Consider the following 19,258-nt stretch of genomic DNA (forward strand, 5'->3'; position numbering starts at 1 on the left):
AACCAAAAACATTTGCAAGAAAACCCTAAATTCAGTGCCACATTTTCTTCATTAATTGATCTTCCTCACTGGCAAACATACATTTTCAGAAGGGCTTTTTCTGAATTAATTACAGCTTGTTGTTAAGGAAGCGAAGGAGAGCAAGTCACTCATTTTACTGGATGTTTAGTGTTGCCTAGAGGAGGACAAACAAACAAATTTGACCTTTAGCCAAGAATTTTTACCTAAAACTAGCATATCAGATTTGGAGTTGGGTATACATTTTATATTGCCCAGCATAATCTAATAACTCCTTGAAAAAAAGCAAAATGCTTATCTACCCAAGTCATTCCTTTCTACAAAATGCAACTTTATGTGAATAGTGGGACTATGATTTTATGCTATTCATTTGGACTATCTTAAGAAAAGTATTAGTGAGCTGTTATCTTAGACATTATACCCAGTGCACACTATTCCCAAAAGATGTCATTTCCAGTGAATTCCACATGAAAAGGAATTGTTTTATAAATGTGAATATAAAATTTTCACATTAGCTAAGTGGTAATTCACTGAATTTTACTGTAACTCAAACTTGAAAACTGTGAATGCTTAATTTACAGATTTTTATACTGAAAAGTTACAGATTTCTAGCTTTCCCTTCCAATAAGAAAGGTCTTATTTAAGAAAATATCTTTAGGATCAAGTGTTTCAGGACTGTAGTCTTCAATATACCTGCCAAGGCAAAGGAAATAAATAAGCTCTTGATCATGTGATGGTCTCTTATAATTTTATTTCTGTGAGACCAGTTGATACCAGTTTTACCCAAGAAAATTGGTGAAACAGCTTGACTGACTGACTATAATATTGCTGGCTCGTTAATAGGCATTTTGGTTGGGATTGACTTGCCAGAGTCTGGTTATTTGAAACTGAAGGGGAAAAAAGTGACTTGAACTCTCAATGGCACTTAGAATAAATGTATTTTTTCTGTTTTTATAGGATTTTTTAAAAAGCTTTTTAAAGTAGTTTTTTAGTTGATTCATATTTGAGTGACATCGTGGGATAAATTGCATTCTTCTAATTAAAATATTTTAAAAAATATGTTGTTTTTCAGGGCCAGCCCGGTGGCACAGTGGTTAAGTTCGCAGGTTCTTCTTTGGCAGCCTAGGGTTCGCCAGTTTGGATCCTGGGCGCAGACCTACGCACTGCTTGTCAAGCCATGCTGTGGCAGGCGTCCCACATAAAATAGAGGAAGATGGGCACCGATGTTAGCTCAAGGCCAGTCTTCCTCAGCAAAAAGAGGAGGATTGGTGGTAGATGTTAGCTCAGGGCTAATATTCCTCAAAAAAAAAATTAAAAAGAAATATGTTGTATTTTCTCTTGAGAAAAAGAATATAAAATCGAATAAGGCTGACACAATTTTAATGAGGTTATAAAGAAATTTCACTATCATTCTTAGTAATGATATTGGTTATATTTTGTTAAACTCTGTTTGTTACAGCAATACTTTTTAAATGAAATTAATTGGAGAATATCAGATTTCAGTGAGTTGAATCTGATGTGTTACCCTTTTTTAATGTTAAGACGACCACATTTTCTCTTCTGAAGTAAAGCACTAAATTGTTACTTCCAAAATAACCTGCAGATGTAGTTAGAGATTATATTCAATCATTGAGTTAATTTCATATTAATATTTGTAACTAGTCATTCACTCATTGATAAGAAAACTGTTTCTTCAAAAATTAAACTACTCAAGAACCAGGTGATAGTGAGTTTTCCTTTAGACAAATGATCCTTATTGTAATACATGTGAAACAGACGCCGATGAATTTTGTTAAAGATGTAATATTATATTCAGAGATGTTACATCTTCACACTACATTTCTTCCAAAGAGCTAATGTTAAAGGAAAAGAAGAAAATATTCATTGCAACAAAGGGAAAACAAAAAGGGAATCATTAACATACAGGTAATGGAGAAAAGATCCATTTAGCTTATCATCATAGCCAGAATTGCAGCCCTTGTTTTGACTTTAATGATAATTCCTACATGACACATCTTTCTCTTAATCAAATGCAGTGCTCTGAAACCTGAGTGATATATAGAACCCTTTTATTTATTTTACTTTGTGTGTGTGTGAGGAAGATTGGCCCTGAGCTAACATCTATGCCAGCCTTCCTCTATTTGGTATGTGGGACACCACCACGGCATGGTTTGATGAGTGGTGTATAGATCTGTGCCTGGGATCCGAACCTGTGAACCCCCAGCTGCTGAAGCAGAGCACACGAATTTAACCACGATGCTGCCAGACTGGCCCCTAGAACCCTTTTAAAGGAAAAAAGTTATGTCATTGGCCCTCCAGAGTTCATTTAAAACATATATTTGAATCGGCGTATTTTTGAAAAATGTGTATCCCTATAGGCTTTTTGTTTATTCATTGAGGATGCCAAAGGAGATAGATCTGGAAAATGCAAACCCACATTAACTGAAAGGCAATGTCCTGTTACTTAATTGCTCAATGTGCATTTTACTGATGACTACAGCATTGGTTCTCTGACTTCAGCTCACTGTCACCACCTGTACTGCCCCGAGCCTTGGGTTGATGAGGTCTCCCATCCCTTTTTCTAGTCAAAAGAATAGAATGCCTGACTGTGAGTCATTTGGGGCTTCCTAAGACGTATATTGATTCTGCCTCTACAATTAAGATAGTGCTTCCTGCTGATAAATCGATCATAAACAAAAGTACAAACCGAATCCTGGAATTGTGTAACTGTTCTTGGCTGTGGTTGGGTGAGCATTTAGGCTCTGGAATCAGATTACTGGAGTTTGAATCCTGTTTCTCCCACTTCATAAATGTGTCACGGTGGGCAGGCTGTCCTTAATCTCTGTCTGTGTATTTCATCTGCCACCTCATAGGGTTCATAGGGTTGTTATGTGAGAATGAAATGAGGTAAGGCTTATAAGACACTTAGAAATGGCACACAGTAAGTACTCAAGTGTTAGAAGCTGTACGCGTGCATCACGTGTTGAGTGGTAAATGCAGTTGAATCACAATGTATGTTTGTTTTCAGGTTTTCATTAAACTGAAAAGACAGAATTGTTGTAGAAAGTCGTTAGAATTGCAAATGGACTCTAGAAACTAAATAGTCCTCTTTAGTTGAGAATATTTTGATCGCTGGGTGCTTCTAGATCTCAGTTTGAGAAGTGATTGTTCATGATCTTCCTAAGAAAGGTGCATATTTGAGTTACTTATAGTGTTTAAAAAGTAAAACCAGAATCCTGGGCCCTCTATAACGTCAACTGATTTAGAATCTTCGGGAGTTGGGTTTGAAAGGTCCAGTGTAGTTTATAAAAGTCCACAAAGAATAGTCATGTTTATCCTTGCTGATAACCTCAGTGGATAATTTTCTCACTGGTAATATAATTGAATGGTTTTTGTTTGTTTGTTTATTTTTACTAAAAAAGGACAAGAGGCTGCCTCAGAATGAATTGTAAGAGAAATGATGGCTGTTTTAGACCAGTGAGGTTCCAGTTTGAATATGAACATAGTTTCTGCTTCACTGGGTTATGAGATTAGTGTGGCCTGAGGATATGTCTAGTGTTTGGTTAAGCTTTCTTTTCACATTTAATACAAATCTTGAAAGTACCTGTCAGTCTTTCCGTCTGCGTCACGTTTCATGGCGGTGACTGGGGAGAGCGTGTGGTGAGGAGAGGATTACGCTGTACTTCCTTCTTCACTTAGAGATGTGTATTGTGTGTGTGTGTGTGTGTGTGTGTGTGTTGGGGGGTTGGGGGGTTGAGGAAGTTCTCTCTATGTCCTCTAGGAAAAGGACGGAAGTAGATTAAAGAACAGCAATTTGAGCAGAAATAACTTTTCCAGAATTATACAGTAAAATATAAAATTACTGGGTCTTTCATTGCTGATATTATGCTTACTCTATCTTGAAGTCATTCCTGTGTTTAATAAGAGAACTTATACAAGAAAAAGGAGCTTAAAAATGAGTCAGAATATTTGGAACTGTAATATCTTGGATAGAAAAATTAAATAGCTTTTAAACATTTCTGTATAATAGTTATTAGCTTTATTCAGATTTAGAGTGAATCGTCAGCTGTAATAAACTAGGTTAATGGGGTTGATACTGATTATTTCCTTTAAATGTTTTTCTTTCTTTAAAAAAATATAGGCATTTCAGTCGAACCATGGAAGAATTGGTTCACGATCTTGTCTCAGCATTGGAGGAGAGCTCAGAGCAAGCTCGAGGTGGATTTGCTGAAACGGGAGACCATTCTCGAAGTCTGTCTTGCCCTCTGAAACGCCAGGCAAGGAAAAGGAGAGGGAGAAAACGAAGGTCGTATAATGTCCATCACCCATGGGAGACTGGTCACTGCTTAAGTGAAGGCTCTGATTCTAGTTTAGAAGAACCAAGCAAGGACTATAGAGAGAACCACAATAATAATAAAAAAGATCATAGTGACTCTGATGACCAAATGTTAGTGGCAAAGCGCAGGCCGTCATCAAACTTAAATAATAATGTTCGAGGGAAAAGACCTCTATGGCATGAGTCTGATTTTGCAGTGGACAACCTTGGCAACAGAACTCTGCGCAGGAGGAGAAAGGTAAAACGAATGGCAGTAGATCTCCCCCAGGACATCTCTAACAAACGGACAATGACCCAGCCCCCAGAAGGTTGTAGAGACCAGGACATGGACAATGAAAGAGCTTACCAATATCAAGAGTTCACCAAGAGCAAAGTCAAAAAAAGGAAATTGAAAATCGTTAGACAAGGACCAAAGATCCAAGATGAAGGAGTAGTTTTAGAAAGTGAGGAAATAAGCCAGACCAATAAGGACAAAATGGATTATGAAGAGCAGAAGATCTCAGATGAACTCATGAGTGAAAGGTGACTTTTATATTCTCTAAATATAAAAATATGTGTCTCCAGTGTTTGTAGCTGAATGTGGTTTGTATTTTAATTAATTCTATTTTAAAATAATTATAAATTATAATAATGATAGTTCTATTACTATTTAACCACGGTTATATTTCCTTATAATTTGATGATGTTTAGCACAAAGCAAAATTGCTTATTTGATTTACACAAAGTCTTTTGATTGTGTTATAATGACTTAATTTTCAGCTACAAAGAGAAAAGGAAATGGATTTTCAATGGGAAAGAATGTGCGTTTGAATAACACACATTTGTAACTCTTAGAATTGGATTTATAATTATTTATTTTTTTAATTATAGAGCTTTAGCGTCTGGTGTTTTTTAATGTCGCCATGCATCAGTTTATTCTGATTCCTGAGAATCAAAAGTTTATACCACTTGACTGTGTGTGGCTTGATATGTTAAGAAGTCTGAGGATTGCTAGAAATTCTGATCACTTATGAATTGTAAAACCCAATTTATAGTCTAGAAACACCTGATCTTGTCATTAGACGAATGAGAAAAGCAATGATCCTTTGGCACTTTGTCCAGTGTATCTAAAGAAGTAAAATTACTTAAAACAAAAAAATGTATTAGGAAGGTTTTGAAATGCTTATGGTGTCTGCTTTTCTTCCAAGCAAGTTGTCATTTTTATACCAGGATGAGAATTCTTTGTATGCTAGTAGTGGGCCTTTGTGACTGAGGGCCACTCAGCTTCCCACGAAAGTCATTATCTTGCTGAGTTGCTGGGAGAGTGTGTGGCAGTGGAGATAAGTACTCAATTCTGGATTATTCTCAGATCATCTGCTTTCTGGATTGATTGTGCAAGCCCCTCCTTTTATTGATATCTGCCTTTTATTGACAGACATCTACCCTGCAAGAGAAATGAGATGAAACTCTCTTCGTTTCTTTTCATTGTAAAAAATATCTGAGTATCTATTAGGTATGATCAGCCTGCCCAGCAGTCAGTAGCCCAGGTACACATTTTCAAAGAGGATGTTTTCACTCCTGAATAAAATTTTAAAAATTTGTTTTATTTTAAACTTACCTATGTATTTTTTTTTGTCCCTTAAGAGTTAGGTGCATATTCCTTCTGTGGGAAGATTGCTAAATATTTAAGATATTTTCCTAACAAGTGTAAGCGTTTTTTAAGACTACTTCCAAAGCTTTCCTTCAATGAAAAGCTATATATTTCCATGGATCTGAATTATAAATAAGAGCTGAACTACTTTACTCCTTGTGTGCAATTTAACAGACATTTGAGTAACTACTGTTTACTAGTCACTCATGATACCAAGACTGATAATAAGACAGACCTATTCTCTACAGCCTCATAGTCTGGAATAGCAGACAAGCAAATGATGAAAATAAAGTGTGCTGTGTGGAAGGTTCTGGTGAGGGAAGACGTCATAAAGAAGCTGAGATTTAAAGCAAGCACTAAGCGTCGTTCAGATTGGAGGAGGGAAGAGGACAGAGGGAAATGGCATTCCTAGGTAGAGGGAACAGCTTGTGCAAAGGCCTGGATTGTGGAGCAAGTGGGAAAGTATATATAGTTTATTATGACTAGAATGTAAAGTGGGGGTAGAGTCTACTGCAATAAGCTTGTGTTGAAGGCCTCGTGTGCTGTGGTAAATAACTTGGGTTTCGTCCTGTAGGTAATGGGAAGTCAGTGAAGAATTTTTAGCAGTGAAGAAACTCAATTAAATTTATATTTTATCGAGATAGCATGATCTTGACAGCAGTGTTTTGTTTAGCTTTGACTGACCCTCAGCCCATCCTCAAACGGGAGATGAATTATGGCGGTGACAGTGGAGGAAAAAAAATCTGAGAACAGTTTTAAGAGCTGGAATCCCTGGGAGGCGGGCTGTGTTTGGGAGGATAGATGAGAAAGAGGACTCTGAGATGATTCAAGAATAGAAAATATAGGAAATGAGCAGATTGGGGCAGGCGTCTGGGATTAGTATACATACGTTAATTCACCAAGCATTCCTGGAATATATTCTCCGAAGACTGTGCTGTAAAAGTCATACTAAAAAAGTGGGAAGATGTGTCCTTGGAGATAAGCCTTAATGGCCGTCGGATGCTGAAAATGAGAGGCTTGCTTCTATTTAAGTCCTTGTTCTCATTTATTTATTTATTTATTTACTTATTTATTTAGATTGACCCTGAGCTAACATCTGTTGCCAATCTTTTGGGTTTTTTTCCTTTTTCTCCCTAAAGCCCCCCAGTACATAGTTGAATATTGTAGCTGTAGGTCCTTCTGGTTGTGCTCTGTGGGACGCCACCTCAGCATGGCCTGATGACTGGTGCTGGGTCCGTGCCCAGGATCCAAACTGGCGAAACCGTGGGCCACCAAAGTGGAGCTCGTGAACTTAACCACTCAGCCACGGGGCCAGCCACTCTTGTTCTAATTTATTGAACACACTAACAACTACATGATATACTTGGAACAACTAGCTAGATGTCAATGAGGTGAAATGTAAAGACAGAAACATGTTTAAAACACATATAGAAATATCTCAAATTAGGACAAGGACTGCTAAGGACCAAGAGCTGGAGTGGGAATACTTAAAAGAGGGAATTCTGGTTTCCTTATATCTTTAAGAAAAGTGGGCAGGCAGAGAGAGAAGGGAGAGGAGATAAGATAGGGTTGCCACTTGGAGAAAGAACAGAAGCAAAAGGACCAGAGATGGGGATGGGAAGAATTTAGGTGGGGCCCCACCAATAGAGAGCTTTGAAATCTAAATTTTTTTTTTTTAAAGATTTTATTTATTTATTTTTTCCTTTTTCTCCCCAAAGCCCCCAGTACATAGTTGTATATTCTTCACTGTGGGTCCTTCTAGTGGTGGCATGTGGGACGCTGCCTCAGCATGGTTTGATGAGCAGTGCTGTGTCTGCACCCAGGATTCGAACCCAGGAAACACTGGGCCGCCTGCAGCAGAGCGCGCAAACTTAACCACTCTGCCACGGGAAATTAAAAATTAAAAATTAGAAATTTTTTCTAAATTTAATCCAACAAGTGTGGAGAAGTAATTTTAGATTTTTAATAGAAGACTTATTATATATATATGTACATGTGTGTTTTATAAACTTTTGGAATAGTTTTAGATTTACAGAAAAGTTGCAAAGATCATGTGTATCCTGTATATTCTGTTGCCATATATTTCGCACCCTGTTTTCCCTATTGTTAATATCATACCTTTGTCAGAATTAAAAAGCCAACATTGACACATTATTAATGAAAGACAATACTTTATTAGAATTTCCTTTGTTTTTATTTAATATCCTTTTTGTATTCTAGGATCCCATCTAGGTTATCACGATATTTTTAGTCAACAAGTTATTTTGAAAAGATGAGCCTGTTTATATGTAGACTATATTAGAGAGGGTAAATCTGAACTCAGAGAGATTAGAAGACCATTGTACAAAAAAAAAAAAAGGCATGTAGATTCTAAGTCCTTTATCTGCAAATCTGAATTTTGAAAGCTGTGAGAAACTAATTCATTTGTGGTCAGACCTAACTTGATCTGTATTTAATGTGGATATTCATTCATTTAATTGAAAAAATATATTAATATGTTTGATTATGGAGGGCTTCCCTTAGGCATTTTAGAACTTACCTCCCTAAACTTTGAAAAATTCTGAATTTTAAATACATTCTGCCTCAAGAGTTTCAGAAAAAGAATCGTGACTTAAGGTATGTATGATAGGCCCCTTATTAGAGTTGTGTTGATGAGAGCAGACAGGAAAGCACAGCTCAGTCACAGAAGAGAAGAAAAATCACTAGTAGTTTGGACACATAAATAGCAAAATGATAAAGTTTCTAGAGTGTTTGTAACACTAACGTCGCTATGCATAGAAGAGCACACGTTTGTAAAGAAGAAAATATGGACGTGATGCTCCTAGAAAGCATTTTCTTACATTAACACTCATGCAGTATACTGGAGTATAGGGAGCTTCATCTATTCTCTTCATTTGCAGAAAGTTAAAGAAAAAGGTCCTAATTCAGAGTCCTTGGGAAAATGTGCCACTTAACAAATTCTTATCCTTTTTGTTTATATTTATTTTTTAAAAATCAAGCGAAAACGAGGTGACGTTTTATATTCACAAAATACGTATGGATTTAGATCTCAACTATAATTTTAATTCTAAACTCAATTTAAGTATTTTAAAACAGGTTAGGATGCCTTTTTTTCTTTTAAGTCAGGTTACAGAGTACTGCATGTTAATGGAAAATGTATTATAATTTAAAAAATGACCTGAGGCAATTTCCTGGTTGGTAAAATTAAGAATTACAGTAAAAAGAGAGTTTAGGAGAATTTGTAAAGAACGTCATTCAATTTTCTGTAGAGGCCAAACCTCTTATTATATCACCTTGTTCCTGTGGTTTTTTAAACTAACTGGATTATCATATAAACATTGCCTCTGTTAGAACTAATAATGACAGTTTATTCATGTCAATCTACTATCTACTCTTTGTTTTAATCTGTATGTTAAATTTGACTATCATACTCTCAAACTTCTATGGAAGGAATGAGAACCTGCTATTTTTGTATACCCATTCCTTAATGTTGGTAGTATTCTCTTTTTTGCCCAGTTTTTGCTCAAAAGAACCTTAACTTTGATTATAACAGATTGTTACCATTGTAAACTTTTTCTCTTCCTTGCGGAGTAATAGAGTTGTTGTGAATTCTTAAGCAGTGTCTTTCCCAGAATATTTGAAATTGTGGTTATGAAAAGTAATTTCCTACCAGGCCCTTGTACTTCATGTGCTGAAGAAAGCCTTCGCCTGCTTTTGATTGAGACTTTTCCCATTTTATTGAGCAGTGGCGATCCCAGCTCCAGCTGAATTTCATGGCATAAGAAAGGAGCAATGAGCATTTGATGAAAGCAGATAATAAAATGCATCAATTGTGTCAGCACCTCGTTGCTGTCACATCTGGCTTACTGTCAGGGTCCCATTAGATTCCTGTGGTTTTATGTGCCAAAAATAATATGCTCTGTAGTTAATGGAACCAGGATATTTGCAGTTTGATTAAAAAAAATCATCTTATTTTCTTTCAGATCCTTGTCAGGCTTAAGTTCCATCTCTGACCTGCCATGTCTCTTGAAAATTTTACGACTGAGAGATCAATTGCTCTTTTGATCGTTTTTTTCTTTTCTTACAGTGATTCCAGCAGTCTCAGCAGCACTGATGCGGGTTTGTTTACCAATGATGAGGGACGACAAGGTACTGAAGTGCTGTTTTTTATCTCTTTGCAAAAACATCTTCATTTTAAAGTTGCGCTTATTACAAGTTACCGCAGAAGTTGATGACTGCCATCCATTTGCTGTACACACGCTGCTTAGTGGACTGGCTCTGGGTCTTTTGTATATTAGGAAGGGTATCCTAGTAATCAATGACGTCCAAAAACTAGTATGTGGAGCCACTAATATTAAGGCAGGATTACCTTCCTTGAGAAAGCTTTGCAGACCTCAGGCTTTTCAATTTTGTCTTTTTTAAGGCAACTTCACACGACAGTGGTTCTCATTCTCCCCGATTCCAAACGTATTTAATACTGTTTAAGCATTAATAAAGGTGGATTTGCAAGTCATTTGTCATTTTTATTCAGCTGTGACATTTATTCATCCTACCCAGTTTGTGAGTAATTAGATGATTTTCGTGAATTCAGTGTTGTAAACCGTTAAACAGTAATGTCTTACGACTTGGATCTTTTCCACCTTTGAAATTTTCTGAAGCTTTTCACAGTTTCGTATGGCATTATTTTGAAACCACCTGTTCTGAAAGAAAATATGAAAATCCTTGTAATGGGGCAGGAGGTATACATACAAATACTTGTCACAAATGTTATCTTCCTTTCTTGAGAATCTTGAGAGGAAAGCAGTAAGTTCTAGGGGAAAAAACAAAATATTTCTTTAAATTATAAGTAGTTTAAGGATGTGATGGAAACAAGGACAACATAATACGTGCCCCAAGCATGTTTTTCTTAATCTGTTCATCCTCTTGGCAATACCAGTAAAGTAAATCAAATAATCCTTCTTTTTTGCTTACTTATAAGCCATTTGTCCCAGATAAATAGGTACATAACTATTTTAAAGGCTAGATTTTTCAAAGTTGAGACTTTGCTGAATTATGGTAGAACCTCGGGGCTGAGGATGAGCTTGACTACCTTGATAATATACCTAAATTCTTGTTAAAATATGTAAGTCTATCCAAAATTACATTGTAAATGTTGAATTCGGTAATGAAATAAAGTGAAAAAACTCTTTAAAAAGTAACATTTTGAGGGGCTGGCCCAGTGGCGCAGCAACTAAGTTTGCATGTTCTGCTTCGGCGGCCCAGGGTTTGCCAGTTTGGACACCGGGTGTGGACACAGCACTGCTTGGCAAGCCACGCTGTGGTAGGTGTCTCACATGTAAAGTAGAGGCAAATGGGCACTGATGTTAGCTCAGGGCCTGTCTTCCTCAGCAAAAAGAGGAGGATTGGCAGCAGATGTTAGCTCAGAGCTAATCTTCCTCAAAAAAAAAAAACGTTTTGACAAGCCTATCAATCTTTGAAAAGCACTGAGTGACTTGGAATAATATGCTAGTGTTTGTTGTGAGCTTATTGTATTTCACATTGCTAAGTGCTTTTTTGCATTTCATTTACTTTAAGTTCTTATTTATTTCTTAAAACAACACACAGATTCCCTTTCTTTTTCTTTTTTTTAGGTGGTGAAATCTAGGCTAATAGAGTTGAAGTAACTTCCCCCCACCCTTACAAAAATACTGGAATTCTTATTGGTTTATCTCACTTCAGAGTCCAAGTTCTTAATCCTTAGCTGTTTGATTTCCCTATTAAGAACAAAGTTGTGGGGGTCGGCCTGGTGGCACAGCAGTTGAGTTCACACGCTCCTCTTCGGTGGCCCGGGATTCCCCAGTTCGGATCCCTGGGGTGGACATGGTATCGCTTGTCAAGCCATGCTGTGGCAGGCGTCCCACATATAAAGTAGAGGAAGATGGGCATGGATATTAGCTCAGGACCAGTCTTCCTCAGCAAAAAGAGGGGGATTGACGGCAGATGTTAGCTAGGGCTAATCTTCCTCAAAAAAATAAAGTTGTGTATCACATCAAAAATAAAATAACCTCATTTTTCTGTAATAATGTTGTCTTAATTGGAATTAAGATCCTGGGTACTCATTTTCAAGTGACTTTCTTTTCTTGTGCTTATACTTGATCTGTGAAATTTTCATGTGACTCTCAGTAACAGTACTGATATTGATATGCTTTGAATTGTGCTTGTTTTGTAAGTTAATTTTTATTAAATCCTTAATTGAAATAAACTGGTGACTTTGGGTTTCCAAAGGCTTTAAATTTTTCACTCCCTCCTAATTTGAGATACGGATGTTCCACAATAAAATGGTTTTCAGTTGAAGCTTAAGGGTTTTTGTAGTTTACATTTAAAAATGTCTGTAGTAAGATTTGGGAAATCAACACTCTCTTTCTCTAAAGAGAAGTATATGGCAGTTGCGATGACCCTCTTAGAAACCAGAATTAGTAGTTTTCCTAAGAATTGTGAAGACTTTAATAAATCTTGGATCATATTGAAAATGCTATTTGTCTCTTATTTTTAAAAGCCATCTGCTTCCTTCTGTATTTTGGTCTCTTTATACATCTCTTTATTGTTCGTTTTTTTTAAATATAAAATACTGTTGATTCACACCCAGGGCACATTTCAAATTCAGTTTCATATTGATCATTATTCCACGGCTATACTCATGGATGTTCCCAAAAGTCAAACATAACAGTGAAAAGTGGTCTTTTCTAAAAAATGTCTTGCTTGTGGTAGTCCATAGTTTCTTCGTAAACTCCATGGTATTGTCACTTTTCATTTAAAATCAACTTTTTCACAACTATTTCTTAATGAACTTAATCAGATTAATTTCCTTTAGTCACATCTGTTCATGATTGTTTCCTCTTCTACACTCCATACAAATCATGAAATTAAGCTAATTATATACCATTATCAGCTGCAAAGAACATGCTACAGTTTCATACCTTTTAATTCCCAGCAGGAGACTAACGCTTGTTTTTCCTTAATGTGGGAAGGGTAGTAACTTAAATGGATTTCCCTACAGTTTTTGCCAAAGGATTAACCAGTTTGTTATTGTTTTTCACATTTTTAAATTCCTTCTAAAACATAACATTTTGTTTTTGTCGATGGCAGTTCTTGGTATAGTCTTAAAAAACATTTCCTAAGTGAAGCTATGTTGTAGAATAAAAAGTTTTCTTTCTAGATTATATATATGATTGCCAGATAAAATACAGAATCCCTGGTTAAATTTCAATTTCAGATGAATTACAAATTACTTTTTAGTATATCTCATGGAGTTTTTGGATATACTTGTACTAAAAACTTTTTATAAGTGCTACATATTAAAAATTATATGAATTTTGTTTATATATAATTCAAATTTGATTGCTGTCTTGTATTTTTTAAATCTAAATGTGACCACTCTGTACATTTGGATGATAAAATTGAATCTTGGGGGGATGTCTTGTCTTTGCACAGGTGACGATGAGCAGAGTGACTGGTTTTATGAAAAGGAATCCGGTGGAGCGTGTGGCATCACTGGAGTCATCCCCTGGTGGGAAAAGGAAGATCCCACTGAGCTAGACAAAAATTTACCAGATCCTGTCTTTGAAAGTATCTTAACTGGTTCCTTCCCCCTTATGTCACATCCGGGAAGAAGAGGTCAGTAGCATTGCCTGACTGGTGGATACCGTGGGCTTGTAGTCAGTCTATTTGTGGAAAGAGGATAGGCTGAAATGGAAAGGACAGAATCTGAACACAAGATGCTGTACAGAAACATGTGGAGTAGCAACTCAGCTACTGCGTTTACCATGCTTTCACATTATTAGAAAGGTTGACTTGCTTTCTTGCTAGGCCCATCGTGGAAATGTTGAAATGATGTAAAGGTAAATAGGGAGGAAAGAAAAGCTCTACATAATACTCTAATACTTAAATAATCAATAGTTATGTCCTGTCCACATTAGAACCCTACTAGGCGTTGCTTCAGATCTCGTAAGTGTGAGTTTTGCCTTTTCCTCACAACTATTCTAGATCTTTCTCTCCTCCAACTTACTTTGAATTCTGAATTGATAGGATCTTATTCTATGCTTCAATGATCATAGAATCTCCTAAATTGAATACTTTGATTTTCCAGGTTTCCAAGCTCGACTCAGTCGCCTTCATGGAATGCCTTCTAAGAACATTAAAAAATCTGGAGGGACCCCAACTTCAATGGTAGGCATGCTTTTTTTTGTTTAATTGTCATGTTTGGAAATGTATCCATTTCTATGGAATAAAAAGCCACATCCTCATCCTTTATTCATATTCTAATGTTATACTGAAAAATAATCCATTTTTTTGTAGGCTGCACACTGGACCAGTGAGATTCCCCTATAAACCAAATCTTCTAATGCTAATAAATTAGTTACGTTTTGAACATCTGGGGAATGACATTCGAGGGAACCTGGCTCCTGTCCTCTTCCCCTGGAGGAATATCATTGAAGTGAGAGCCTCTTTGATGAAAAGATGGGGCTGGTTTTGCTGGAGGACTGGTATTCTTCCTTTAGGCAGAAGTGAACCTGGTTGGGGGCGCTTTCTAGGGGTCTAGGTTGGCCCAGGGTAGGTAGAAACTACTGTAAATTTTATATATTTTTCCTCTTTTATGATTTTTTTTTACATTGAAACCATTTATGTATCACTTGCTTTGCCAAAATGCTAACGAAAGCTGGAAAATTAAGAACTTCCAGATCTCACTTAAGTATTCCTTCATGTTGATATTGTGACTCACTAAGAACTAATTTTTACATATCTGACTGTTGTAAATAAAAAACGTGATGCATTGATGAACATTTATGGTTCAATTTTAGAGAAATCTTATATAACCAGCGTTATTTAAAATATTTGCATTTTACTCAGGGTATTTTAACAAGGGCTACGATGAGTAGTAAAGGTTGATAATCTTTGCTAGAGTTTGTATTTTGTTCAAGTTTGCCTTCTACTTGGATAATCTGCTCTGTATTGCAAACCTATTGTATTTTATAGTATAGTTTTCATTGTACTGCAAAAATTACCCTAGTTTTGAACTAGCCACAATGATAACTAGTCTGTGCTAGTAGGATCATTGACTATTACCTTTTAAATTACCTGCTTTGTCTGATACCTGAAACCAAGCAAAAGTATCATTTTGGTTTAGAGCTTTTTGAAATCATGTGAAAGCTGGCATTTCAGCAAATATTGTATGACTCTAAATCATATTGTCATGTTTAAAAGTGAGAGCTGCTTGCACATCTTTAGAATGGCAGACCATGTGTGTCACTGTGAGTGTCAGAAATACTTGCATGGGCTCCTTTTCACCAAGCAGAGGGAAAAATGTAACATTTCTATTGAGACACTGTGCTACATTGAGGCCATTTGAATTCAAAATGGTTATATTAAAATGATTGATATTTTTATTAAGTTTCGATACTTGATGAAAACTGTGATTAATACATGTATTTTTCTATTATTGTATGGATTAATTGTGAACTCAGCATTTAATGGCTAACTTAAATATGGTGATCAGAAAAGAAACTCAAAGTTGACATTTCCTTTACCTAAAGTTATTATAATCTGAAAGATTTCAGCAAATGTACTAATGAAGAATGTATGATATCTTTTAGATTGCTTGTCTAAACTGGAGAGATTAATAAAGTGCAACTTTGAGTCTCTTTCCCTTTGCATATTTTAAGTGATATTTTACAGGTACAATAATATGGTGTTTGGTGATTGTAAGTAAGCTTTTTTGTGCTATGTCCTTTGGAGTGAAAATTCATGAATTTTTTCCTGCATTACATAAATGCTTTTATTTTATTTTGTATAATGATTGTCTTTTAGATCTGAATAAGTCCCTTTCAAACCTTGGCCCGTGAACTTTGCCTTACCAGTCGTGAATCTAGATGAATGCTCTCCAGTTCTTGGTTCAGTTTTAGCTTTTTTTCTTTTTGGTTCACTGCCTGCTTGAGCATAGCTGGGATTTGTAGCCCATTTTCTGGGCTTATTGCAATCTCACTGTGGTATTTTATAGAAGCTATTACAACTGATAGGCTAGCTTCATGGTATTGATGATACATGGCTTAACCATAGTAAGAGCTGCCTTCCCTCTCTAAATTGTAAAAAGGTGATTAAGTTTCACTTGATGGAGATATACTGTGTATGTGTGTTTATCATGGACCTAGTGCATTAGGCCATAAACTGTTCTCCTGGTCTACCTTTTTTTGTATTCAAAATTTTACTGAAGATAATGGGCTCCTTCAGGTTTTTTTCTTTCAATCTTGAATTGTCCTTGTTTGGATTTTTAAGTACTGTAATCTTTTTCTTTTCAATAAAGTATCTGACTTGGGCAAGAAAGGTAAGACTTCCAATCTGTGCTGATATTTTTAAATTCCTATGCTGAGTTGTTGTGGTGGTGGTGGTGGTGGTGGTGGTGGCGGCTCATGCTGTCCGTATTCTATGTAATAATCTAGTTTTAAAAATCGTAATCTCACAAAACAGTCATAAACAGTACCTATGGCATCCAATAGTAAGAAATGAAATTTAATTCCTTAGACTTTCACATTGGAAAGTCAGATTGCTTTTAAGAGAGATTCATTTTCTAAGCGAAGTCAAACACATGTAGTTGCAACCCATTAGACAGAATAGCGCAACGGGATTCTTTTTCTTAAGCAGATGAATGATGGCTGCACAAATAGAATGATGATCTTTGAAGGAAATGACAGAAGAAGAATCTTTTACTGAAATATTAATGTAAACATTTTTTGGAGGAAAAGTTTTTAACTGGAATTTTTATTATTCGCCTTAGTTGTGTTCTATAAAATCCCCATGAATGTTAATTAGCCAATACTGAACCATTGCTCCTAAGGGAAATACAGGGTTAGGTTCCTGTGAGCCTCTGGTCACATTTTCTTTAATCACGCAGTGCATAACCTTGTTTTCTGTAATGTTTGTGTTTAAAAACACCTTATTTAATATATATCATTGATTCATTCATGGTGAACTCATGGCCATTGGTGGTGAACTCATGCCTGAACAAAGCTTATCCAACACATGTGTTTTCTCCATAAGGCACATCAGTCACCAGCCTTCTTGTGCTTAGGGACTCTAGACAGTACTGCAGCATTGTGCTTGGGGGCCATTCTGTCACCAAGAAAAATGTGGAAAACGCGGCACTGAATTAACCACAAAAAGGAACTTGTTTACAGTATGAGAGCTGAAACAAGATGGCAGAGTGTTGCCGTATTTGACCTCAGCGGGAATGCGCGTGTGCAACAGGTGACCTAGATTTTTCCCCGCTCTGCTCACGTCCGTGAATGACCAGGGAAGCACTCTGAGTACTGATTTGGGGTTACAAATTTTAGCAAGTATGCAAATTTGCAAATGTGGAACCTGCAGATAGGAATGAGGATCGACTCTATTTTCATAGAGAGTCAAGTCACATTGTAGAAAACATAGGTTTTAAAGTCAGACCTTTGTGAATCCTTACTCTGGTTCTTCTTTTTCACTTATAATGAAATTTGAACCTCATTTTCTTTTTCTGTTAAATAGAGACAATAATTACTTGGCAGAAGTGTTATCAGGATTAAATGAGATTGTATTTACATAATGGGCCTAGCACCATCTCTGTCACATAGTCTATATTAAATAAATCATAGTTACTGTTATTATTAGGTATATTAAACACAGAAGCTCATGATTCAGAGAACGTTTGTATCATAGGTCAAAGTGCAGAATTTTAGACTTTAAAACTTTTCTGTTCATATTTTATATATAGTATGCCTTATAGTTAATATTTAAAGTGCTTTATATTACAGCCTTTTATGTTTCTTTTATACCTCATTTATATTTGAGCTGGCCCTCGTCTTTAATATGGTCTGTGAAGAATTATTTTGAATGAATTTTACACTGACAGCCACTGCATTAAATCTCAAAACTTAATTGCAAACTAAGAAACACTTCTCCCTCCCTCCCAGTCATTAAGTTATTCATTTGTAGAAAAACCATACTGTTTAGGAGGTTTTGGTTCAGAGTTAACTGATTTTTAAAAATAATTTTGTCCATGTACATGAGGAGTGAATGCAGACAGAGTCCTGAGAATTTAATGTTGAGAAGAATCAACTATTGCTGTCCTTCTGTTAAAATAAAGCATCAGTTTATTAGAGCTCAACTATTTAGACTTTAATATTCACCCCTTTTAGGAAAATTAAGCAAATTATAATTCCAAGGGATATCCTGCGGCCATTATCCAGTAGATTCAGTTGTATGAATTTCCTGTATTTCCGGAATTGGTGCATCAAGTACAATTCAGAATAATAATCCTCAGAATAATGATCCAGCCCACAATCAGTCTTGGGATACTGAACTTCAAAAGTGAATCCAAGTTCCCTGACTTAAGTGTAGCATTTCAGTTAGCCTAGGACATCTGACCCCTACGCCTCCTAATTAATCAACGATTTCTGTAGGTGATATTTTTTTTTCATTCTTTTTTCTTAAACTATGGTCTTTCAACAGGTCTAACGTTATTCTAAGTTAGCATTCAAACTGAGTCATCTATTGAAAGTCCAGGAAATAAATGGCTCCATTTAAAATATACTTCCTGAAATCCAACATAAATATTACATAAGAAATTGTACATAAGGGTTACAGGGTTCTGTCTAAAAGTTTTATAATTGTTTCAGTCCATCTTTTTGTATGCTTGGAATGAGAACAACTATGGCAGGGATGGTGGTGGTGGTTATTCTGTCAAAGAAAATGAATCTGATTTAATTGACTTTTATTTATACGTTTATCAAGTTTAAATATCTGAAAAAAATGTGAACATCAATCCCTAATCTAAATTGGCACGCTGTACAAGTAAACATACTGTTTATATTCAATTCTACAGTAGCTTGAATCTGTTTGGAATCTTGAGTCAGTCCGTTCTGTAAGAGAAAAGGAATGTTCTATGCTTTTTCTCCTTCTATGAAGTCATGGAAGACTAGATTTCATGAGTGGCATATTGATCATGATAATCTTAGAATAGTGATTTACTTTGTATGCTTGCTCATCGTTTGTTTTATTGTTTCTAAGGATACTAGAGTAGGAATATTTAGTCTGATTTAGAGCCTTTTACAACAGAAGGGCCGTCTTAAATGGATTTGATTTAAATAAACTACATAAACTTTTCTCTTAGACTAGTCTAAGATAAAGGAGAAATTTTATAATAGAAAACAAATCTAAAATGATTTTTAAAAATACAGCATATGTCCCCAACTGTAATTTGATTATGTGGT

The 19,258-nt window shown here is 35.9% G+C and overlaps 1 protein-coding gene across 3 annotated transcripts in view; it reads left to right on the plus strand.

Annotated features, from left to right (window-relative positions):
* The window catches only part of GPATCH2 (G-patch domain containing 2), a 221,449-nt gene that overhangs the window by 6,315 nt on the left and 195,876 nt on the right, over nt 1-19,258 (plus strand). For 2 of the 3 annotated variants that reach the window (XM_008526700.2, XM_070602484.1), the window contains exons 2-5: nt 4,160-4,876; nt 10,072-10,133; nt 13,455-13,637; nt 14,110-14,189. In XM_008526700.2, the coding sequence (XP_008524922.2) occupies nt 4,160-4,876; nt 10,072-10,133; nt 13,455-13,637; nt 14,110-14,189 (1,042 nt within the window). Of the gene's footprint in view, nt 1-4,159; nt 4,877-10,071; nt 10,134-13,454; nt 13,638-14,109; nt 14,190-14,318; nt 16,341-19,258 lie in introns of those variants that run through there. The other variant, XM_070602485.1, reaches the window with a different exon arrangement.

This window comes from Equus przewalskii, chromosome 31, assembly GCF_037783145.1.
Source record: "Equus przewalskii isolate Varuska chromosome 31, EquPr2, whole genome shotgun sequence".
Classification (NCBI taxonomy): Eukaryota; Metazoa; Chordata; class Mammalia; order Perissodactyla; family Equidae; genus Equus; species Equus przewalskii.